The sequence below is a fragment of the Zea mays genome, chromosome 5 (genome assembly GCF_902167145.1).
Source record: "Zea mays cultivar B73 chromosome 5, Zm-B73-REFERENCE-NAM-5.0, whole genome shotgun sequence".
Lineage (NCBI taxonomy): Eukaryota > Viridiplantae > Streptophyta > Magnoliopsida > Poales > Poaceae > Zea > Zea mays.
In genome coordinates, this window is record NC_050100.1 from 22,531,773 (window position 1) to 22,555,322 (window position 23,550).

At 45.1% G+C, this 23,550-nt stretch overlaps 3 protein-coding genes across 8 annotated transcripts; 1 reads left to right on the forward strand and 2 right to left on the reverse strand.

The window, feature by feature from the left end:
* Nucleotides 1-4,917: 4,917 nt before the first annotated feature.
* On the reverse strand, nucleotides 4,918-12,050 carry LOC100274434 (uncharacterized). Of its 2 annotated transcripts, none has more exons than XM_035967843.1 (14): nucleotides 11,549-12,050; nucleotides 10,808-10,927; nucleotides 10,628-10,697; nucleotides 10,333-10,443; nucleotides 10,018-10,101; nucleotides 9,264-9,314; nucleotides 7,184-7,213; nucleotides 7,019-7,099; nucleotides 6,851-6,916; nucleotides 6,566-6,682; nucleotides 6,417-6,452; nucleotides 6,054-6,173; nucleotides 5,754-5,924; nucleotides 4,918-5,473 (listed from the first exon to the last, which is right to left on the reverse strand). In XM_035967843.1, exons 1-14 carry the CDS (start codon nucleotides 11,854-11,856, stop codon nucleotides 5,363-5,365), a joined length of 1,476 nt encoding a protein of 491 aa, XP_035823736.1. In that variant the 5' UTR covers nucleotides 11,857-12,050; the 3' UTR covers nucleotides 4,918-5,362. The 2 variants fall into 2 exon arrangements, with proteins under 2 accessions (XP_035823736.1, NP_001142265.1); NM_001148793.1 differs by having other exon boundaries at nucleotides 5,000-5,473; nucleotides 7,019-7,081; nucleotides 11,549-11,948.
* A 1,245-nt stretch (nucleotides 12,051-13,295) lies between these two features.
* Nucleotides 13,296-16,188, forward strand: LOC100383035 (uncharacterized). 4 transcript variants are annotated; one of them, XM_008645812.4, is made up of 4 exons: nucleotides 13,296-13,560; nucleotides 13,709-13,812; nucleotides 15,574-15,640; nucleotides 15,716-16,188. In XM_008645812.4, exons 2-4 carry the CDS (start codon nucleotides 13,726-13,728, stop codon nucleotides 15,964-15,966), a joined length of 405 nt encoding a protein of 134 aa, XP_008644034.1. In that variant the 5' UTR covers nucleotides 13,296-13,560; nucleotides 13,709-13,725; the 3' UTR covers nucleotides 15,967-16,188. The 4 variants fall into 4 exon arrangements, with proteins under 4 accessions (XP_008644034.1, XP_008644032.1, XP_008644033.1 ...); XM_008645810.4 differs by having other exon boundaries at nucleotides 13,324-13,560; nucleotides 13,669-13,812; XM_008645811.4 differs by having other exon boundaries at nucleotides 13,389-13,560; nucleotides 13,676-13,812.
* A 469-nt stretch (nucleotides 16,189-16,657) lies between these two features.
* LOC103626094 (GTPase-activating protein gyp7) lies at nucleotides 16,658-19,857 on the reverse strand. 2 transcript variants are annotated; one of them, XM_008646471.3, is made up of 5 exons: nucleotides 19,445-19,857; nucleotides 19,221-19,356; nucleotides 19,092-19,141; nucleotides 18,588-18,641; nucleotides 16,658-18,354 (listed from the first exon to the last, which is right to left on the reverse strand). In XM_008646471.3, exons 1-5 carry the CDS (start codon nucleotides 19,591-19,593, stop codon nucleotides 17,064-17,066), a joined length of 1,680 nt encoding a protein of 559 aa, XP_008644693.1. In that variant the 5' UTR covers nucleotides 19,594-19,857; the 3' UTR covers nucleotides 16,658-17,063. The 2 variants fall into 2 exon arrangements, with proteins under 2 accessions (XP_008644693.1, XP_008644694.1); XM_008646472.4 differs by having other exon boundaries at nucleotides 18,588-18,626; nucleotides 19,445-19,813.
* Nucleotides 19,858-23,550: the final 3,693 nt, after the last annotated feature.

A 23,550-nucleotide genomic window follows, 5' to 3' on the forward strand; every position in this document is an offset into this window, starting at 1 on the left:
CTCCTCGGCTCCGGCGAGGGTCTTCTCCCCCGGTGAGAAACCTCCATTGTTGTGCTTAGGGTTTCTTCGTTTCTTCGTTTTCCCGTCCGTGCAGAGCCTCCCTCACTCTCTCCTCACCTTCCCCGACGGTGGCGCCCCTCCCCTCTCTGTTTCCCCTCCCATGGCGCCTCTTTCCCCCTCCCCGGCGGCGGCGGTGGCCGGCGGCGGCTCCCGTGCCCCGCGCCCGCGCTCCCTCCCTCCCAGGCGCGGCCCCCGCCCACGGGCGCGCGTGCCCAGTGCGACGTGGCCGGCCCCTTGGCGGAGGTCGAGCTCCTCCCTCCCCTGCGCAACCCCCTCCCCTTTCCCTCCTCTCTCTTCCATGGATGGGAGGAAGAAGATGAGAGGAAGAAGACGATGACAATTCTGTAAATTTAGTCCGCGTGAATTACAGTATGGTTTAAAACATTCATAACTTTTGCGTTTTAAACCCGATTCGATCCATTCAAGTAGCGTTAGATTCGTATTAAAATTATCTTAATTTAGAAATATTTATTCTAATTTTGACACATTTTATTTAATTTAGTTAAACGTTTGTTTAACTAGTGGCTACTAGAACGACGTTTCAATTTAAAAACCTAATTTAGGAATTCGATTTGCGCATTTATAATTAGTCACCAATATAATTAACCTTAACTGAAATGTTATTTATTAATAATTATTTAGTTTAATCACGTTGTTTATTTATTAGTTTCGCATGTCGGTCCGCGCGTGCCGCGGTGCTGTTTCGCGCACGTCGTCGCGTGTCGTTGACGAGTGTCGCACGTGTTGTTCGCACGCGTTGTCGTGTGCCGTTCGCGTGTGTCGCGCGCCTTGCCGCGTGCCGTTCGCGCGTATCGCGCGTTGTCCGCGCGCTAAGTCGTTTGTGTCCGCGCGTTGCACACATCGTGTTTGCATGTCGTGCGTCGTTAATTTGTCTCGCTTAGAATCGCTCATATTCATTAAGTTACTTGCTTAACTGTCAACTATTAAAATAGTAAGTTAGTCAAAACTAAGTAGTAGTATTAATTTACATTTGATTAATATCAATTAATATAATTATGTTGAATTGTATGTTCTAATTAGTACTTGTTTAACGTAAACGCGCTAACCCCTCGACCGTAGCTTCGACTATCGTGGTTCTTTTCCTCGCGTAACCGTAGAGGCGCTCTCTATTTTATATTGCTCGCTTTTATCTTATATGGTGTAATGTTCTTATGCATATGTATATGTTTGTTTGTTTGCTTGTGCCTGTTCGTCTTCGCGTCACATTGCGATTAGATCGCGGTTCGTTTCTGAGCTTCGAGGAATCGACGGTCAAGCTTCGGCGACCAAATGGCCCAGCTCTTCGAGTTCTACAAGGCTGAAGATTCTGAGCATCTTTTTGGTGAAGGCAAGTGTCCTCTAACCTATTATGTCCCATTTACTTTATATATCATCAAACCGCATACCATGATCAACCTAAGGATTGACTAGCTTTTGTTATCCATGTCCTTGTATACCTATTTGGGTTGGATTATTATTGTTTAGTTTTATGCTATTGCTCAACTCTAATCAATGAACATGATGAGGATTATCAATGATACGCTGTTTCCCTCCTTTCTTATGATGTTATACTTTTGGTATTCAAGGGGGGCAAGCGGTTTCTCGAGTGCCTCTCCGTAAGGACCTGTTCGTTGGATGATCGCCCGGGAAAACAGTGCAACCATGAGGGTGGAATGGGATGCCCTTAGCTGAATAATTAGAGGAACCGGGGTGTAGTTCGCTTAACCGTCGTGCCGTTAATGGGGCTCGGTGTATGCGGCTCGCTCTGCCAAGGTTGGTTCGCCCCTTGGGGGGGAGTGCGGTGCATTTAGGAAACCTAACGGGCGGCTACAGCCCTGGAGAATCTTTGTAAAGGCTACGTAGTGAGACCCTGCCTATTCACCTTGGTAGTGTTTAAGGGTTTGATCGGCCCGAGGCAAGAGGGAATCACGACTTGTGGGTAAAGTGCGCAACCTCTGCAGAGTGTTATGAAACTGATATATCAGTCATGCTCGCGGTTATGAGCGGCCAAGGGAGCTCCATTGATTAGTGATACTTGATCAGAGATGTTCGGATTACAGGTGGTGATGAGGAGGATGGTTATGATTATGACTATGGTAATGGTAAGTGGTATTCTTTCCATTTGGAAAGGGTACTTTGGGTTAATAACTTGGGTTAACGCTAAAACCTGGCTTTCTACTAGTAATAATAACCTGACCAACTAAAAGCAACCGCTTGACTTAACTCCACATAAAGCTAGTCCACTATAGCCAAACGGGACATTTGCTGGGTACGTTGATGTGTACTCACCCTTGCTTTCACAAAACACCAGGTTGCCTTTGGTGCAATCTATGCTCAAGTAAAGAAGAAGGAGAACGGTGTCGAGGCGGATCTCCGGGAGTTCCAGGACTTCGACGAGTTCGAGGATTAGGCTAGCGACCTCCCCCAGTCAGCTGCCTGTGGTGGGTTGTTTACGTTGGCTACGTTTTGATTCTGTGTACTTTGATTTATATTATGTAAATAGCTCTAGTCTGTAATATTATTACTTACTCTTTATTGTAATTCGAAGCATTGTGCTATGATGAGTCATTTATGTAATCGCTGTGTACGTGAATTACTGATCCTGGCACGTACATGGTTCGCATTCGGTTTATCTTCAAAACCAGGTGTGACAACCCTCCCTTGTCATTCTAAGGAATCATACACTCTTATGAGCCAACAAAAATACCTCCCACTCATCTCTTTGCCTCTTGCTTAATCCAAATTACTACGCTAGTTAGTGCTCAAATCATCACTTGTAGACTCGTTATAATAAATACATAAGTTTTGTGCAAGCAACCAAACCTTTAGGATATATCTTAGGTCAATCACTTGTCCTCGATGGTTTGATCACTACTCTCACTTGTATTTGCATTCATATCTTGTTTTTTGAATTGTAGTTGTTTGCCTTGCTAGTTAGAGTAGCTTAATGGTAGTGGTAGTGGTAGTTGTAGTTGTAACTAGACTTAGTTACCTTGTTTAGTAGCTCTTTAGTGTAGCTCTTGTTAGTAGTAGTTTATTTGGTGTTGTACAGTTAGACTAGAAAACAAAGGTAACAAAATTGTTTTGGAGGCTTGCATTGGATGAATTAGAGCTAGTCCAAATTAGTCACTAGTAGGACCTCGTTTTTAACTATCAACCTTTGTCTAGTGGTGTGAAGTTTATAGATTTTTTTGTAGGCTATTCACCCATCCTCTAGCCATCTAGATCTTTTCATCATGTTAGTGAACCTAGACGCTCAGATCTACAGTGGAGGTTGCAAATAGGTGAAAGTGTTGAGAGGATTAAAGAGGTGTCTAAGACTATGAGTCAAAGGAAACCTGAGGTGTTAGGTGTCCGAGATGAAGGAATGAGGTGCTTCCCCCCTCTTATATAGTTGATGGGTAGTGTTACAAATGGAGAAAGAGAGGAACCTACATAGTGTCTAGTCACGAGTAAGTCTCCCTTAGTTATGCATGACGATATTGAGTCTCCAATATTGTCGTCATCCTAATGTTCTCGTGGAGAATGTCATGGGTACATCTGGCTCATTGTGGCTACTCCAGGTTAGAGTTGGTAAAACAAGGCCTCGGTAGTATATGACAAGGCCTTTCTTGTCTTCATGTTCCATATGTTGTTTAAAATGTAAAAAAATTACGTATATATATATATGTCTTTAAAACAACTTGTGTATTCCCATATAGTATTAGATGCTATAAGTGTATCTAAAAGAAAATAATGGTCAAAGTTGTATCATCATTCAATATTTTTATTAAAGGGAAGAGATCCTTCATACATGAAGTCCTGTGCCAAGTCTAAGTTTCTCTCACTAGGAAGTCATCGAAACTATGATTATAGCCTCCTTTGCCTATACTCCATCTATTATAATTTCTAATTAAGTGTTTACTTCTTGCATTTGAATTTCATCCTAAAATAAGTATATTCTTGGTATGATCTACCTAGTTTTAGTTTTTAGTCTATTTTAAACTATAAACCATTTTATTTTTTAGATATATTATTTTACTATATATCTAGACATATATAACATAACAAATATGTATTAAGAAAATTCAAAACATCTTATAATTTAAAATAAACTAGCTTGTTTTTCTTTCTACCGCACGCTAAAATAATTTAAAAGACAAAACACCTTATAATTTAGAACAAAATAGTTTTTTATACTACATGCTAAAATAATCTGGATAGATGTAACTACATAGTTTTCAAGTAACAGTGATCTCCTTAAAAAATCCTAGAACTACTTAATTAACGACTAGAAGTACACTTAATTAAGGGCAAATAGTACGTGAGACGTGGTCACATTCGGTAGTGTTTGGTTCAGCACCACCAGCGGCAACGGGAACGAAGCATGTAGTGTTTGGTTCAGCGCCACCTGCGGCAACGAGAACGGAGCGAAATGCTGCCAGTGTTTGGTTCAGCGCCACCAGCGTCAACGGGAACAGAGCGAAATGCTGCCAGTAGCTGTTGCAGTGAAAGTAATCACGTGATTTGTTTGGTTCCATTTTGTATTTGCTAAGCTCCGCATGGAATTGGCTACCACTGACATGGGAGAGGCAATGAGATCCTACAGCCCGCTATCCCATCGCGCACGGATTGGTGTAAACAAACGTGAAGCAACGGGAAGAAATAGCGGCGTGAATGAATGATTACGGGCTGAAATAGCCCCAACCAAACAACCCCATTCTTTGCTTGTAGGTTTCGTGCGATGGCTGAGTTTTCTACTCCCTGCATTTTAAATTAAAGACGTTAAGCTTTTCTTGATACATTACTTATACTACGTCTCTAGATATAATAATAATGTGTGTGCGTGTGTGATATATATCAAAAGTCATGTCTAGAAAAGCAAACAAAAACACATTATAATTTGGAATGAGGGAGTATATCATTGTTCTTTCCCTCCTGTTCCTCGGCTCTACATATTGGAGGTGGAGCCCAGCAGGGCCAGAGCCCATCTTGCCTCGATTCATTGTTACAGAGAAATATAATCAAACTTAAAGAATGTCCGATACATATGCTGTGAATGCATAATACAGTAACACGGCCACTTTTACAAAGAAAAAACGGACCTATCGCCAATCACTGGAAAGTACGAGTTACAACCGAATATATGATTGATATACCCTATATCTAGGAAGACTGACATCACAGATGGGAGGCATACTAACAAATCGAAGGGGGCATTTAACTGATAAGGCTGACGCTGAATCACCAAAACTTCGCGCCTCTCCAGTGGCAGTAACAACACCCGGCTAGTTCATCGCTCTTCCCTCCTGCAGCAAGCCATTTAACCAGTAATAATACCGGCAAGCACATCGCTCTTCCCTCTCGCAAAAATAGTGTAGACAAGGCGTATGGCATCTAGCCAGCCGTCAAGAGCCTCCCAACTATGGGCAACCTGTTGTGGGAGAGAAAAAGGAATCGGGTGAATTACGGTACTCCACACCATTTATCTTCACTAGCGGTCGTCAACTTGACTATAGTAGAGAATTGCACATTTGCCGCCCATTAACTCTAGAAGGTTGGACTGTTCAGTCAGTTGATTGAAGAACAAGCGGATTTTAAAGTGTAACCTATGTCTAGATACTGTAGAACAGATGTTACCCACTTGAACACAACAAAATATGATAGAAAAAAGATGAACAAACGAAAGGTAGCATGAGCTATCAGACACATACCAAGAACGTAGGACCATGAATAGTTTCTATACAGAGGCCAGCACCACTTGGTAAAGTTAAATCGGCACATGCTGACACTGAAACAATATCTGCAACGTTTATTCTGACAGGCTTTCTGCCCCTGTCCAAATGCCCAGGGGATTGCGATGGAGGCTGGTCAGAAGCATCAGCCTATAATTCACAGCAACAGTTAAATACGGCCATGACACAAGATACTGGAAACACCAGTAACTTCAAACTAAACAGAGTATCAATGGGGACAAGAATGCAAGAAGAAGAGGATTCACATTGGCAAAATACCTGCTGGAGGCCCTCATGATTCAAAATGAACTGTGATACCTCCCAATCCCCGTGTGGTGCGATGGAATTGTTAGCTGGAGGAGCAGTCAAATACCCCACTTTGAGATATGGCAGAGGCAACTGCATGGTATAAGATACAACAATAACAGAGGAATGTCAGTTATTTTCCTCAAGAATATGGGTTCCAGAAGAGTTCAACATACACATGGATAGCTGAACTGAAAAGCAGCTATCATATCCCAGCTACATGAACTTTTAATCATTGCTAGGTAGCTTTCAACGATAAAGCCTTTGGTCTAATACTATTAGGTAACAATATCAAACAGAATAAACTAACACAGTTCATTAAAAAATGAATTATACCATTGAGCGGACTAGTCGCAAGGCACTACGATAGACCTGCATTTGACAAAAAAAAAAATCACACTGTCAGCCAAGGAAGTTTGCAGGGAAAAAAAAGAGAGCTCCAAGGCATATGGTAGAGAAAGTAACTGGTGCGCATATATAGATACCGAGTAATTTGGCTTCAGAGCATGAGCAGCTGCAACATAGATAGCAGACTGACTGTAAAGCTCATTTGGGGAGACATCTGGCTTCCCAGATCTCATGGTATCCTCAGCTAAACCATACTGAAGCATTATAAAAGAAAATGCACGAGTGTCATTGTCATGGAACTTAAACTGTAAAAGTCATGAAATCTATTAGAAGTTTATACATAATATACTAAAACAAAGTAATTATTTTAGTCTAATCTAAGAAAAGTATATATCATTCGACATGTGAGTTATGAGGCACACCAAGACAGTTCCGAGGTTGTATATTGCCCGATGGAAATCAAATTGCAGCTGAATTGCAGCACGGAACTGCAGTAGAAGTTAGTGTCAGTGGTTCATCAAAGAGATAATTTTTACTAAGCAATACCATAAAAATAATTCATAGGCACAACAATAAAAAAGTGTATCTACCTTACTGATAGCTGTTTTTATGATGGTCTGTTTATCCCGGGCAGGAACAATTGCACTCAGCTCCTGCATTGCAGATTCATACTATCATAGGCAGGTGGAACTCAAACAAATAGTTAACCGAACTTCAAGGAAGAAGGCTAAGAAAATAAAAATGATAAGATGTACCTGTAGCCCAAGACCCCAGTTATTGAGAGCCTGCAATCGAAAAGGAAGGAAATTAAGAAAGCAGCAACACTGGCTAATAAAAATTCAAGATTAGAAGTTTCAAGTTGAAGTGATATCAGAACATCTCTTTTTTTTCCTCGAAAGCGCGGAAGAGCTGTGCATCTTTAAATTAAAAAAAGAAAGAAGGTCCAAAATAGACCGATATCAGAACATCTCATTTCATGGATTTGGTCAAATGCTGGTGGAGAGAAATGGGCCCGAAAAAACAAGACCCTTTCATAAAAAAATATTTCTTTATATTGATTTATAAAGAATTTTGGTAACAAAAGATCACAGGAATTTAAACAGTAAGAATAAGCCATGGCAAGCTCTGATTTCTTGACCAGCAACAAGTTTTTTCTTTCTTTAATTGATAAATTAGAAGAAAAAACAGCTATCTATTACACATAAAAAGACTTGAACGCTTTCATCCAACAGGTCTTTGTGCGGCGACCCTGCGAGCTGCAGCCAAAGTCCCTTGACGCCGACCGGTGGACCTGGCACTTCCACCCCAGTTTTGCAATAGGTGCAAATCACACGAGCATTGATTTACGCCGCTACATGAGCCCGTGGTGGTGCTCGCCTGTGACACCTGTCGCAAACATCTCTTGCTCATCTGGTGGTGCTCGCCCAATCTCATTTGCATTCCCCTTCTTCAACGCCTCCTACTCACACAGCAAAGAGCTGGTAACCGTCTCCCTCCCTCCCTCCCTCCACCAACAATGGGGGCAAATCCTGCACATCCCATGGCTATCTCCCAGATCTCACAACGGCATGACACAGGCCCACCGGGGAGCAGCACTAAATCGCATGTGGCAGGTCCCTTAGGCAAGATCCTACAGTGAGGAGAGCCGCAATTTTTCCTTGGTCCACCGTCTCAATATGTCTCCCCTAGCGCCCGCAACCCCGCCCCGCCCTGAGTCGCGTCCCCCTCGGCTTGAGCTGTCTCGGGTTCGAAGTTGGATGCACTCGCAGAACTGTGTAAAGACGGCAGTGGATAGCATTGCAAGGCCGGTGATGAGGTTGTGGCGCAAGTAGGGGTGTGCAATGCAGTAAGATGTGTGAGGTCGGCCTCTCACCCTCGCCTGCGAGCATGGCCATTCGGTACGTCAATTTCCAAACTGCCAAGTAGCCTCAACATCTAAATTCGAGCTTGAATTCACCGTGAATAGACAAAGGAAGGAGGCAGCATTGAAGGAAAGGAGTGGAATGCATTGCACGAATGAACATATGATCTCTACGCTTCTTCATTTTGTAAAGAAAAAATTGAAGAAATATTTCTCATTTCTCGCACAGATCAAGAGGTGCAGGCATGTGAAATGGTAGCAGCAGTGGCTTTGCATGCCTGCACTTTGAGGTGAGCAAATGAAAGGGTAGCAGCAGTGGCTACGATGAAGAGGTGCAGGCATGTTGAAATCCGCTGGGGGACATGCTCGCACAGATCATCATTGCATTATCCATTTGCACTTTGGCAATAAAGGTACATAGGGAAGCTGCAACATTTTGTTTGTGCATGCCAACTGTTCATTGATTTGCTTCTCTAACAAGTGCGCATTTCAAACACTGTACTAAGTGAATGTTATTGCTTTTGTTCAATGCCTAACAATAATCAAATAGATGTGCTCCCAGGCTCCTCAGTCCTCACCATCCGATACCCATTATGACTATCAGTCAAATGCAATTTAACACTCATATATGAGACAGTCAGCTACAAACTGACATGTTGTGAATATTGTTTTTCTGTCATGATACAATACATGTGCAAACCTGGATTACTTTTGTCTTAATTTTTGTTCCCGCTGCAACACATAGACATTGACCTAGTCACTACAAAAGGGCATCATTCTATTGTCTAACCATGTGTGTGAGTGCGACATTCTCAATGGATTCACACTTAACTCCACTGAACCATGATGGTCATTATATCAGTTATATGTGCACATTGATCGTCCATTAACTCAGATCGGAGCCTTTTATATTTTCGTTTTATAATATAATCTGCACTCAAGAACTCAAGATAAAATAATGATTTAATGCTAACCTGTGGGCTATTCCAATTAAGCTGGACAGCCTTCTCATAATTCAGTATTGCCTGTCAAAGAAAGAAAAGTGTAAATAATGGATGCAATCAAATTTAATCATAGACTTAAAACAACATGATCATGTTTGGCAAGAAAACATGATAACTTTTCAGCATACTGGCAAGGGGGAAATGTGTCGATTGTTCAAACCCCTCAGGATTTATCGTTCCCCGCAAATACTAAGGTCAAAATTTGAAATTCTTGATGAAACTAAACCTTGAGCAGAATTGGATGTACCAAGGGTTTCAAGAAAATATAAGAAAGTGTCATCACATAACACAAAAAGTTCGCCAGCTACCAGGGAACTTTTTTGAAGGAAAAGAAAAAATGGTGGCGAAACATGTTGCTTGCTACCTGATTTGCTAGTGGATAACTGGTGTGCTCTTATTTATCCATCCAAATTCATGAGAGACAGTGAAGTATTAGATATTGTAATAGATAGAACAAGAACAACTTCATATGTGCAACATATATCGCAAGTTCATGTTTATTCAAAAAATCACAAATCCACAATTTGGGTGAAAAGTTGCATAGATTTTATTAAAATAAACAACATGATTGATGGACTGCAGAGAATAAGCGGCAAGAAAACTAAAACAAGACTCAATGTTTGACCAAACCTGATTTACTTGCATTACTCGCACAATAATAACTTGGTGTTCAACATAAATAACTTTACAGATATATGTGAGAATGTGAGATATCTCACTAAACCTGCTTCCAGAGTTCTTCGGCTTCTTTTGTCCGACCTCGCATTTTAGCCCGATCAGCAATAGCAATAGCCCAGTTATAATATGCCTAAAATAAAAGTGTGTCAAAGGAGCATCAAGATATCTAGAATGATCAACATTGAGCACTATACACTAGAACCATGAAGTCACATTCTGTAAGATAAGCTCAATGCTTTTCATAGACTATTTGAGAAATGTTGTGACGTGTTAAATTTCTTTTTCTTGAAAGGGCCAAAAGCACTGAAAAAAACTTCTGTAAATTTGAACTGTTCTGATCAAACATAAGTTAGGAACTTACATCATAAAGAGTTGGACTAAGTCGAGTAGCTTCAGCATACTTTTTGCAAGCCTCCTCCAGCAATGCATCTTTAGAGGAACTCGAATTGGGATCCACATTGTCTGCGCTCTCCTGAAATAATATTTCAAAAGAATAAGACCTAAATAACAATTTTGTAGCATGTTGTAACACATGAATGCTATAAACAACAGCATTCAATTATGCATAGATCACAGCTATGCGTTCACTATATATTAACACGTATAAAAGACCCTCACATAAAAAAGGGATGTATATAAGGAATGCGGATGTGTACCTGGAGGACTAGAGCCCAATTATAATATGCATCAGGGTCGTCAGGATTACTTTCAATTGCATTTACGTATCTGCGTAACAGAACTTTAAACTTGGCAGTAACAAATAACCACAGAGAGAACTACAAAATATGCAATCTAGTTGTAGCAATAAAAAGTTCAGCCAAGCAAGCTAAGCAAACCTTTTAGCAGCAAAAGAAAGAATCCTTTGGCGAGAACGTCCTTCCTCGTCAACTCCAGTTACACTATTTATCAAGTCCATCGCTACATCATGGTGTGATGAAAACTGTGCGCTATCTTGGCTGAAATAAATTGAAGAAATCAATAAAACTTACCATTTGGACCGTTTCATAGTAATTTGTGCATATGCCAATAAAATAAATGTAAACTAGTTACGTTGCAGCAGCTTTGAACTATTCATATAGAAAATTACAGAAATTAAGCAGATATAATGATCAATGCATTTACTAACAGGTGAAAACCATCTGATACCCATCATTAAGTATAATGACAGGAGAAATTGTTCACAACTGTTCACAAGAAGAAAGGTGTTCCCATATCCATACCTAATAATATAACAATCCTACCCTACCAGAAGATGAGCTATAGTAGGTTCGCATTAACACCAATTTTGCTTTGCTAAAGAAAGACCACCAAAATACCACAATGCATGGGTATAAACTGTGTTTGCACATAAGCATTGTAATGCAACCAGCATTCACAGCTAAAATATGACAATACAACCCCACTATGGCAGCAGCTAAAGCACCAAAATTAAGCAGGAGAGGCTTAATTCACGTAGCCAACGCAGATCCGACGCGACGTCCAAAGTGTACGGCTAAATGCAATGGCAAAAACCTAACCAAGCCACAGTGATCCAGTACATGGAGTGAGATCTAAATGACGCAAATAAGCACACAAACCTGTAGGACGAGCCCTCGGCATCAGCGGATCCGACCCCGTTCCCGTCGCCGAACGCAGATCTCGCGGTGCTGCCGCCGACCGCCGTCTCGCCGTCCTCCCTGAGTTCGCCGAGCAGCTCCCGCATGGTGAACGGGCGAGACCCCTCCGACCCTAGTACCTCCTTCGCCTCCTCCTGCTTCGCCGTCGCCGATCGTGGCGGCTCCTCCACTTCCTCCTCCTCAACCTCCGGCGGAGGCCCCTCCGGGTCTTTCGCGCCGTTCGCGAGATCCTCCGCGCCAGCTGGCCTGGACTCCGTGGGCTCCTCCATGGTCAGTCCTCGGGGCTCGCGCGCGCGGCGGGATCTGGGAGCGAAGCCGGTAGCCACGAGCGCGTGGTGGTCACTGACTCACTGGTCCCGTCTCGCGCCCGCACGGCCGCGTGGTCAGTCACTGCGCGAACGCAAACCAGCGGGGGCCGAGGTGGACGGACGTCGCGTTCGCGTCAGCGGAGAGAGAATTTTGCAAACATGACACCGCCGTGGGAGGGCTTCAAATATTTGGCACCGCCGTCGTGACAATTGTAAACGTGACATTCAAATCTCCCGAATTTTGCAAATTTGGCATTGCGGTCGGTTAATGGTCATTAGGAAGTCTCTCGTTCCCGTGCTACCCTCGCTCCGTTCCGCTCCGTTAGGCACTTGCCCTCGCTCCGTTCCGCTCCGTCGTGGTTAATGGTGCGGTCGTTATGCATGTGGGCATGTCATGTCAGGCTCAGGCAGGTTGAGAAGGAAATCAGAAGAAGGCGAAGCGCACGCCCACGACGATTAGACGAACCTCGGTCTGGCCGGGCATGATGGGCTTGCCCGCGAGCAGCTCGGCAAGGATGCAGCCGGTGCTCCACAGGTCTACGGCGACGCCGTACTCGGTTGCGCCGAGCAGGAGCTCCGGCGGGCGGTACCAGAGCGTGACGACGCGGCTGGTCATGGGCTACCGCTTGCCAGGGTCGAAGAAGGTGGCGAGCCCGAAGTCGGCGATCTGGAGCAGGCCGTTGTCGTCGATGAGGAGGTTGGAGCCCTTGATGTCCCGGTGCAGGACGCCCCGCGCGTGGCAGTGGCTCAGGCCCTCGAGGATCTGGCGCATGAGACACTTGACATGCGGCTCCGTGAAGCGCTGGCCGGACAGCGCAGCGAGGCCGGCGAGGTCGTGCTCCATGTACTCGAAGACGAGGTAGAGGCTGTGCGAGAGGTGCGAGGTGACGATGCCCTCCAGCCTGATCACGTTGGGGTGGTCCAGCCGCCGGAGGATGTGGATCTCCCGCGCCATGAACCGCACGCTGTCCGGGTCCATTCAACGGGACGAACAGACCAGCTCGAGGAAGACGATGGTCAGGCTGTCGCGAGCAAGAGGAGGAGAGGAGAGGAGAATGGAATACGGGACACTCACGGGCCGGCAAGTGCCTAACGGAGCGCGGAACGGAGCGAGGGCAGTACGGGAACGAGAGACTTTCTAATGACCATTATCCCACCGTAATGCTAAATTTGTAAAACTCGGGAGATTTGAATGTCACGCTTACAATTGCCACGACGGCGGTGCTAAATATTTGAAGCCCTCCCACGGCGGTGTCATGTTTGCAAAATTCTCTAGCGGAGAGGAGGTGGGGTCAACGCAGTTAACAAACTCTCATGGCACTATGGGCCAAGCCGGGCCTGGAAGTCCAGCACAGGATGAGAAAAAGGCCCTGTCCAGTCCAGGAGCTGGCTCTCGACTGTCGAGGGACATTTTAGGAACGCCACCCACTAGGCCACTAGGGCAGCGTGCGGTGCAGACTGCAGGGTGCAGTGCTGCCAGTGCAGTGTGCAGACGGGTGGGGTCTAGGGGAATGGGATGGACTATGGACCGAGCTCAAATGACGCCATGCCGGCGCCACCGAGGGCGAAAGCTGTCCAGATCGTGTGATTTTGCATCCCATCCGCGAGCGCGACACGCGCTGACCTACTCGACGGCCTCCACCTCCGTCTTGAGGCGAAGCGTAGGTGAGCCAAACTGCCAAAGCCCATCGGGCAACCACTAGCAATTCAACTGCTTTCGCTTCATCGCTCCATGGCTCAATTCAATGCGGTTTCGTATTTTTTGCTGCGAAGTGCGAAGGACCAACTCTTTCGAAGGGAAATTATATCTCAGGTGCTTAGGAGTCTGCCATGGCCAGCGAGAATAAGGTATTTAGGTTCGAGGAAGTCGCCAAGCACAACGTCACCAAGGACTGCTGGATCATCATCGCCGGCAAGGTGCTGTTTTTCTGCTCCTCTCCCATCCTCGGCTCCCCCTCCCCTTTGTGGTGGCACAGGATTTTGGATGGCTGGCGGCATGCCTTTGGTGGCTTTGTAGGATATGGTTTTGTGAAATTGTTTGGTGTTCTTGTTGGTGGAATGGTAATTCCTTCCGTTTCCTCTTCGATTGCAAAGGTTTTAGGGCCTAAGGAAAGCTTACGACGCTACCTCTCTTCGATGATAAGGTTTTGTGGAGAATAATTGATGGTAGGCTTGGTTTCTTGCAGCAGTTGGACTGAATCAGTTGTGCTGGCACTTAGCTCAAATCAGATTTGTTCATTTGCAGAAACTAACCTGGCATACTACCAAAGATGTTTTGGATTGTCAAATATCAGTTGTAGTTATTCATGAGTGGGCGACTCAATTCAGGTCCAGAAACCACCTTTTAGATCTACTCCATGTCCAATGCTCAGTTGGGTTGATCTGATCGAGGACCAGCAACTGCCTTTAGATCAACTCCATGTTACTCAGTAGGTTATAGTACAAAAGCTTACTACAATCACCTCTTATCGCATGTTCATAATTTAGCACAAGGATAGTGCTTTAAACTGGGCACTTTTTTGTATTTTGAAAATTGAAATGACAATGTATGACAAAACAGACAAAAATGTGGTTTGTTTTTTCCTGCTTTTTTTGGTCCATGGCAGAATAAAATGATATGGTAAATATACAATTCCTCACAAAAATCTGATATACAAATTACATAAATGATGATTCATGGTTGATATTTTCATATCCGACCAAATAAATAGCATGCTTATGACATGTGGGTCAGTATTTTTTTCTGTTTTTAATTATGTGCCCTTGGATGAACTAGCATGCCCATATATTATATAGGTTTCCGCTGCCCACAAAAAAAAAGTTGTTACTCTAGAATTGGTATATTTTTCTTAGATCCAATGTTTTTCATTCAGAAATTTTCTAACCATTTTCCTGATTTCTCCTATATACAGATCCTTTAAGCTATTATTATCATCAAGCATTCTTATGAAAAAATGTGTACCATGTGCTAATTCCACTGAAGTTGATCTTTTTATTAAAAAAGAAAGTAGTAACTTTCCTTCCATTTGTTTGTGACAAATGTTCTGTTCTTCTCGGTGTAGCTAATGCTTAATGGCCTTGCTATTTTTGGAAGTAGGATATTTGGCCCTAAGTTTACTTTGAAGTCAACCTCAATTCTCGACCTCGTAGTGTTACCACAAGACTTAAACATCACCAGAGCTTCCTAACATAAGCTAAATAACTGTGTTGGCTCTGTAAACTATAGTAGTGTGTTTGGTTTGAGGATTGAGGTAGTTGATCATCTTCTCACTCATCACTTTCTTGTTTGGTTTGTGTAATGGAATGAGTTGATCTATCAATATTTTATTCCTCATAGGTACTAATTAGTAATAATACGAGGAATGAGCTCATTCTACTAAAGTTGTGGAATATACTCATTATGCATCACCTCATCATCTAGAATGGATTGATTTTTTAAACCAAACACCCCCTAAGTGGATGTGGTCTCATCATCTAGAATGGATTGATTCTTTAAACCAAACACCCCCTAAGTGGATGTGGTGACGTAAGATATTGAAGCATCGAAAACCTATGCTTCTGCTGTCTGCAGTGTTCCTTGTTTATTTTATTAATATACTCATAAAAATGGAATAAATCATTGAAATTTTCTGTCATTTGTTTTCCAATATGTGTTATCTCTTTCTATTAACATTTCAGGTGTATGATGTCACTCCTTTTATGGATGAGCATCCTGGTGGAGATGAGGTTTTGCTAGCTGTAACTGGTAAGCCATACATCGATTGTACTTCACGTTTGCAGCCTTGATATTGAGCTGATCTCTACTCTTGAATGTAACCAGGGAAAGATGCTACAGCTGATTTTGAAGATATTGGCCACAGTGATTCCGCAAGGGACATGATGGAGAAGTACCACATCGGGCAGATAGATGCTTCAACAATCCCAGCAAAGCGAACTTATGTGCACCCCCAGCAAGCGCCCAGCCACTCAGACAAGAATAATGATCTCCTCATCAAGATCCTGCAGTTCCTTGTGCCCATTATGATCCTGGGCCTTGCATTTGGTATACGTCAGTACACCAAATCAGAGTAGTACTGTTCTTGAAGACTTGCCTTTGGAGTCTGTTTTATGGTAATGGTTTGGATGAGAACAGTTCAGTAATTGCTTAGTGTATTTGTCAGGTGGATGTTATCTCATTGGTCATATACTATGTATTATGGACATCCATGTGTTGCCGAAATGTGCTCTTTTCCCCATGAACCGAGGCATACAAGATGAATTCTGACTCTTCCATGAACCGAGTAGTTGATACCAGATTATTGCAGTAATGTTTGTTTTGTGTATGCGCACTTGGATGTCGCAATAAACAGAACCAAACCATAAACTACGTTCATCGATGATTAATACACCCATGGATAATACTCCCTGTTTTTTCCAACAATATAAAGTGTGTTTTCTCTATTCTCACAATATAAGATGTGTTTTCTCCATATACACGTACATCGATGCAATGATATAAAGAGAATTAAATATATTTTTTAGTCTTTGATCTAGATATGATTACACTTTATATACTGGAACACTTATATACTGGGGCCTTATATACTGGGACACTTATGACACTTATATACTGAGACAGAGGAAGTAGCAGTCTTGTTGACTGGTTTTGGACCTGGGATCAACAGCCAATAAGGTTGTTTTTTTTTTTGTGCGTGTGTGTACGTAATCCAGATAGCGAAAACGTTCTCTAAGGCTATCTACAATAGTGTTACTCATCTCATCATTTATTTCAAACGCTACTTTATAAAACAGTGCAGTCTAACAAGAACAGATCCTGAAATCCACCAATTTGCACCGAGCCCCCAACACAACATCCACATAATAGTGCAGTATGTAACTAGGATACAACAGAAAGAGAAGGTTGCAATGCATCAGAATGGTAGACAATGTCACAACGATAGATTCAAATGGCTCTTTGATCTTTTGCCCACCTCTCCAGTATGCATGCTCCTTTGGTCTTTGCCCACCTCTCCAGTATGCATGCTCAGTTAAAAACAAATGCTGCCATTGCTGCCTAGCTAACTCCACAACGTGCTTCTATTCACTGTTGGTACGTACTTCATACAAAGTGTTTGGGTATAATGGAAGTATGGTAACGTGACAAATAGCGCAAGCAATGAACACCACAGCTACTCGATCCTATCGTGAAGGGTCACCACAAGATCGTGCGCATCGTCCAGGAGCTTCCAAATGTCCAGCTGCCCAGCCATGCTGTTACACTCCCTTATGATCTCATCCATGCTGTTGTAGCTTTCTATTATCAGTTTCCGCTTCTGCAACACACTAGCAGCAATCGCATACAGTAACAGATCATCTGTTGGAGGCGCTCCCAACTGCAATTTACGCCAGGATGAGTTTGCGATCTCGGCGCGGTTTGCTGCCTGATCAGCCCACATCACCTCCCAGAGACATAGGGTCTGCTCGAAGGTGAGTTCCCTCCGGAACATCACAACCACCATTCTGTAAACGAAAAAGCAGTCTTCAGCTTGGAGCATCTCCAAATGTCTGTAGAGATGGAAGTCCTTGTATTTGATTATCCTGGCAACCATATTGAGTTGCCGGCGTATACCCACTTCATCAAGCCTAAAGTTGTGGCGGGCTTTCCTCATAAAACCAGCAAAGCACCAGAAGGCCTCGTCATCGTCCTCTAGAACAGCAAGGAGAGGCGCAAGCAGGTCACTCATTCCTTGACAATATCCAATTTCTTGGTCATATATTGCGTAGGCCTCAAGAATAGCAACAAGGCGTGACGCATGATGGATCCGATATGGTTCTAAGTGGTCATAGTCTTTGAGAAAAACAGCTTTAGCAGATTCAATTGCCCTCTCCTTGGAAACTGCAGCTTGGGATGGAGAGTAGGAAATCCATTCGTCGTTAGCACGGACTGCGTCCAAACGGATAATCCGTTGCCATGTCTCAAAATCCTCAGTTGCCCGTGCAGACTTCACAGGGCGGGCAGCCTTAGATAACACAACATCATCCATATTTCCTCCTGTGTTCGAATATCTTGGGATGCTTTCTTGTCCATCCTCAAATGAGGACTCACAAACTGAGGCCAAGTTCTTATGAGATGCTTCTACTTGAGTCACAACACTTCTTTCACTCCCTTCCTCATCAGAGGAGCTAGATGAAGACTGGTTTCCATTCATCTGCTCTGGCTTTGTTTCAGAAGTGTCATCCTGCACTTCTTGCTCTGTACTGAGGCATGGAATTCCTTCCTCAGTTGTAGCCTCTCCCATGCCAGAATTTTCAAGAACATCTTCAGATTCAAAAGGACTAACACAACCAGATTCATCACCTTTTTCAGAACTATTGCTCCCTTCATGGTTGACTTTAACTGTTTTAGTTGACTGCTTGCTCTCTTCCATGATGTATGCTAATTTACGCAGGCAATGTTTCCTCAATAACAAATATCCCTTCCTACAAGAAATACGCCACTGGGTGTCATCACCTTAAGTCAGTCAGGAAAAATAACATCTAATTTAGTGTCGTTTAACAACCAACATTCCTGCACTAAATAAGAAAAACACACACCACCATATACAATTGGTGGAAAAAACATGGGAAACATGTTTTAATCAACTTCACCCAGTTATTTCAGACAGGAAGAACATATGTATGATAAAGAGATAAAATATACATGAAGACTGTACCTGTTCTGGGCCTTGACCACATCTCTTTGTGCTTCAGAACTGTCAAGGCTATAACTGTATGAGTTCAAATGCAGATTAGTCAAGTCTATCATACTGAATACACACACATGCGTTCTGCAGTGCTTATAAAATCTGACAGCACGTTGTTTCCTACTATAACTGCAAATCTGGTTGAACTGTGGAAAAAATAAAGAAAAAAACAAATATTGCGTGTTCATTTGTACATCTAGCAAGAAAATTTATGAATTTTGTTGTGCCCATTTAGTAGTCCACAACTTCTTAAGTTCAGCTTGATGATATAAAGTACATGTCTCCCTAAAATGCAGGTTCATCCATCTCCATGGACCATGGTTAATGTTATTATAATTGCAATATAATCTCTTCCTATGAAGTAATTAAGGAATTAGCATGCACATATCTTGTTCCAAAGTATCGTGTGGATCTAATTGTACATCTCCAAGCATGAAAACAACGGTTTCGTGATCAACACTCCAGATTACTTACACTCCCAGAAGGAACGGCCAGACTTGCGCTCTGATACTCGGTTCAATCCCCTGTCACAGAAGCACACGAATCAGCCTCACAGCTTCAGAACCTGCATTACAGCATCATTCATGAGTTGCCGCAACTTACTCCGCTCCGAACTTTCTTCAGAAGCTTCACTCCGCCGTCCTGAAGCTTCCCCTGCGGTGTGAACAGGTCGCACCACTCTTGCGCCGTAAGTGGCGCCTTCCTCCGCCGCCGCCACCACGGAGATTTGAGCCCGCCTCTGCATCGAAGCACGCGTTGAGGCAGGCCGGGGTAGGAGCATAAGCGATTCCAAAGGGTGTGGGGACGCGGGGCGGGAACCGACCGACCTGCGGGAAGAGACGACGATGGCGACGAGCACGAGGCCCGCGGCGGCCGTGACCCCGACGGCGACGGCGGTGTTCCAGCGGCCGCCGGCGGCGAGGGGGCCGCCGAGGAAGCCCGCGGCCACGCGCTCGACGCAGCCCCACGCCCACATCGGGCGCAGATGCCCGACGGATCGCTCCACGGCTCCCCTCCTGTGCTACTACCCCCGCCGCCGGTGGTGCCCTCGATCGAAAGATTCCGGCCTCCCTGTTACTCTTCCTTTTTGCTGTCAGGTGACGCATCACAGAGATTTCGAGGAAGTGGTGCGTGGCTACGTGCCGTACTGCCGTGCGTCACACACGGGCCGCGTTCGTGGCCTTCACGGGCTAACGTCGACGGGCCGGTCAGTTGCGACGCGTCGGGGTCTCGTAGCTCGGTCGGGCGCCACCAGCCCAACACTCACTAGTCACCAGAATACTCGCTTGCGGTCTCCATGACGTGATTGGCCAACCGGTTCACTATGGCTGTAAAATCTTTAGCCTTGAGCGCCATAGAGTATTTAGATGTAACAGATTTTATAGTTTTGAAGTAATAAAACGTTATTTTTTGGAGTTTTATTAAGACTCTATTCTAAAACATGGTTCTATATGATATGTCACAACTTTGTCTAGTTTCGACTATAAGTTCTTTTCTAATGACATGTTTGATTAAGTTGTGGCTATCAAAAAGTTGTTGTGATTTATGAGCTGTGAAAAAAGCTGTGTAATCTGAGTGGTAAAAACTAAAAAGTCATTTGATGAAATCGGTTATAGTTGTGGCTCATCGTCCTCCAACTCGACCACCCGCGCACTCAAGGATGGGGCAAAGCCACGCGCCATGTGTTCCACAACAATCCAATTCAAGTCATCTATGCCGGTGTGTATGTGTTGGTGCAAGGTCAACATGTCCACTCTAGATGGGATCCAAATATCCAATACTCTAGAACCGAATATTTGGAGACAATTAAAACAAATTCACACTCTAGAACCGAGGCAAGATTGTCTTGAATAGGAGAGACCGCAACCATCGTCATCTCCCATGGGTCATAACGAACAATAGAAGATGATGATTTATACTATTGATTAACAAGGTGAGTTGTTGTGTTGGTTACACAGCTGTAATTTACACATGTAATATAACAGGATTTATGCTAGTGATTTATACTACAAGTGTAGTGTCTTAGTTTCTGGAACCGGGGAATATAAGTATTATGTTCGGCTAGGGTGCTAGCGCAGACTCACTATAAATGTTGAGCTACTGGGGATCGAAGATGGATCTAAGATAGTGGGTTATACGATGTAGTGTTGATAGCAATATTGCTTGGAGTATGTTACAATTGGGTGCTTGTGTGGAGGTGTGGATGGTGTCGGCGTTTCGACCCCGGGGGTCCCTGGACTGACGAGTAAATTGTCGCCGCGTGTCCCAGCCCAGATGGGTCGGCGCGAGACGGAGAACGAAGGGGGGGGCAAAAAAGGAGACAGGCAGAAAAGGGGAAACCCGCGGTCTTCGTGTTGTCCTGCGCCCAGGTCGGGTGCGCTTGCAGTAGGGGGTTACAAGCGTCCGCGTGGGAGAGAGAGAGAGCGAGGGACTTATACGCGCCGGCCCGTCCTCCCGCGCGGCCAACCTCCTCGTACGAGAGCCTTGGACCTTCCTTTTATAGGCGTAAGGAGAGGGCCCAGGTGTACAATAGGAGATGTAGCAGTGTGCTAACGTGTCTAGCAGAGAGGAGCTAGCGCCCTAAGTACATGCCGTCGTGGCAGCCGGAGAGGTTTTGGCACCCTGTTCATGTGATGTCGTGGCCGTCGGAGGAGCGTTGGAGCCTTGCGGAAGGACAGCTGTCGGGGCTGTCGAGTCCTTGCTGACGTCTCCTTGCTTCCGTAAGGGGCTGAGAGCCGCCGTCGTCATGGAGCAGGCGGGGCGCCATCATTATTTGTTTACCGGGGCGAGCCAGATGGGACGTCGGTCTTGTTCCCCGTAGCCTGAGCTAGCTAGGGGTAGGGTAATGATGGCCCCCCTGTGACGTGGTCGGTCCGAGCCCTGGGTCGGGCGAGGCGGAGGCTCCTCCAAGGTTGAGGTCGAGTCTGTCTTCCGAGGTCGAGGTCGAGTCCGAGCCCCGGGTCGGGCGAGGCGGAGACCATCGTCTGAGGCCAAGGCTGAGTCCGAGCCCCGGGGTCGGGCGAGGCGGAGTTCGTCGTCTTCCGGAGCTAAGGCCGAGTCCGATCCCTGGGGTCGGGCGAGGCGGAGTTCGTCGTCTTCCGGAGCCGAGGCCGAGTCCGAGCCCTGGGGTCGGGCGAGGCGGAGCTTCCTATGGCACCCGAGGCCGGACTTGGCTGCTGTCAGCCTCACTCTGTCGAGTGGCACAGCAGTCGGAGTGACGCAGACGACGCTGTCTTCTTGTCAGGCCGGTCAGTGGAGCGGCGAAGTGACTGCGGTCACTTCGGCTCTATCGACTGAAGGGCGCGCGTCAAGATAAGGTGTCAGTCCATCCTTGCATTAAATGCTCCTGTGATACGGTCGGTCAATGTGGCGATCTGGCCAAGGTTGCTTCTCGGCGAAGACTGGGCCTTGGGCGAGCCGAAGGTGTGTCCGTTGCTTGAGGGGGCCCTCGGGCGAGACGTGAATCCTCCGGGGTCGGCTGCCCTTGCCCGAGGTTGGGCTCGGGTGAGGTGAGATCATGTCCCTTGAGTGGACCGAGCCTTGACTTAATCGTACCCATCAGGCCTTTGCAGCTTTGTGCTGATGGGGGTTACCAGCTGAGATTAGGAGTCTTGGGGGTACCACTATTTATGGTCCCCGACAGATGGGTTAGATGATAAAGATTGTCTTGCCCTTTTATAGCTCAAGGGTAGACTTTACAATGATATCTTGTATTCTATTAGGGTGGAGTTCAGCCTCCTGCTTCTAGGCCTCGTAGCCTCTATGGTGTCGTCTGCTGGGTCATGCGTCGTTGTACCCTTGTGGCCTTGTATGGTGTCGCGTCTCATCCGCTCGCCAATGGGTTCATGTAGCTATTCTGATATAGACGTAGCGTGCTTGGTGGGTCCTTTCGAGTCAGCTCGAGGTGAGGTTTAAGGATGTCTTCGGTACAACTTCATCTTTCGCCACCCCTTATTGCCACCTTTCATCATGCGTAGGTGTATACCTGGTACGGCGTATTGCCCCATCTCTTCTGGTGTATGGGTCACAGTAGAGATCGTGATGCTGAGGCCACTACGGTTGCGGTTGTCCGATCCCACTGGTCAGCGGGGATACGTATCTATATCATGTTTGATAGAGACCCTTCGGTACTGCTTCCACCGTCTGGACACGGCTTGGTGATAGTCTGTCCCATCGTGCTGTCGTGGCGTGATAGTACTAGGTCGGCACTTCACTCCAGTAGAGGTGTTCGCCTGAGAGTTGGTTGTCGTCTTGTTGGGTTACTCGGCAGGTAGGTTGATCGACAACCCCACCTCGCTGGGTTGTTCGGCAGGCGGGTTGATTGGCAACCCCGCCTCGCTAGGTTTCCTGACAGTATTTGCTCGACGCGCGGGTTGGTCGGCAGTCTCGCCCTGTCGAGTTGCTCGACGGTCGGGTTTGATCGACTTGGCGGACCATCTTCGAGAGGCCTTTTGGACCATTACACATGAGTCGTTTGACAGGTGGGCCAGTCGGTTAGTGGACTGTCTTTAGGAGGCCTTTTAGACCTTTGGGTACCTGTACCCGATAGTAGTACCGAGCTTTGTGTTCCACGCGTGAAGATGCATGTATTGTCTTTCTTTGCGAGTTTGTATTGCTTGTCTTTTTTTTCTTTTTATTTTAATCTTATTACTAGGTATATGCCCGTGCGTTGCTACGGAATCAATATGATAAAAATGCATTAATATGCAAAAACACTAATTATTATTCTATATTTTTTAATATAGAATGCTTGTATATGTTTTGACTATAGAAATTTAGCGTAGTGGTCCTAAGAAATGCATGCATTCTCACTCGAGCTCGCAGCTGGCTTAGTATGACACACGTTCTCACGAAACTGTCATATGCTCTATATGATCCTATAGTCAAAACATCAAGGATAGGGAAACTGTCATCTGCTCATTATTATGGGTTC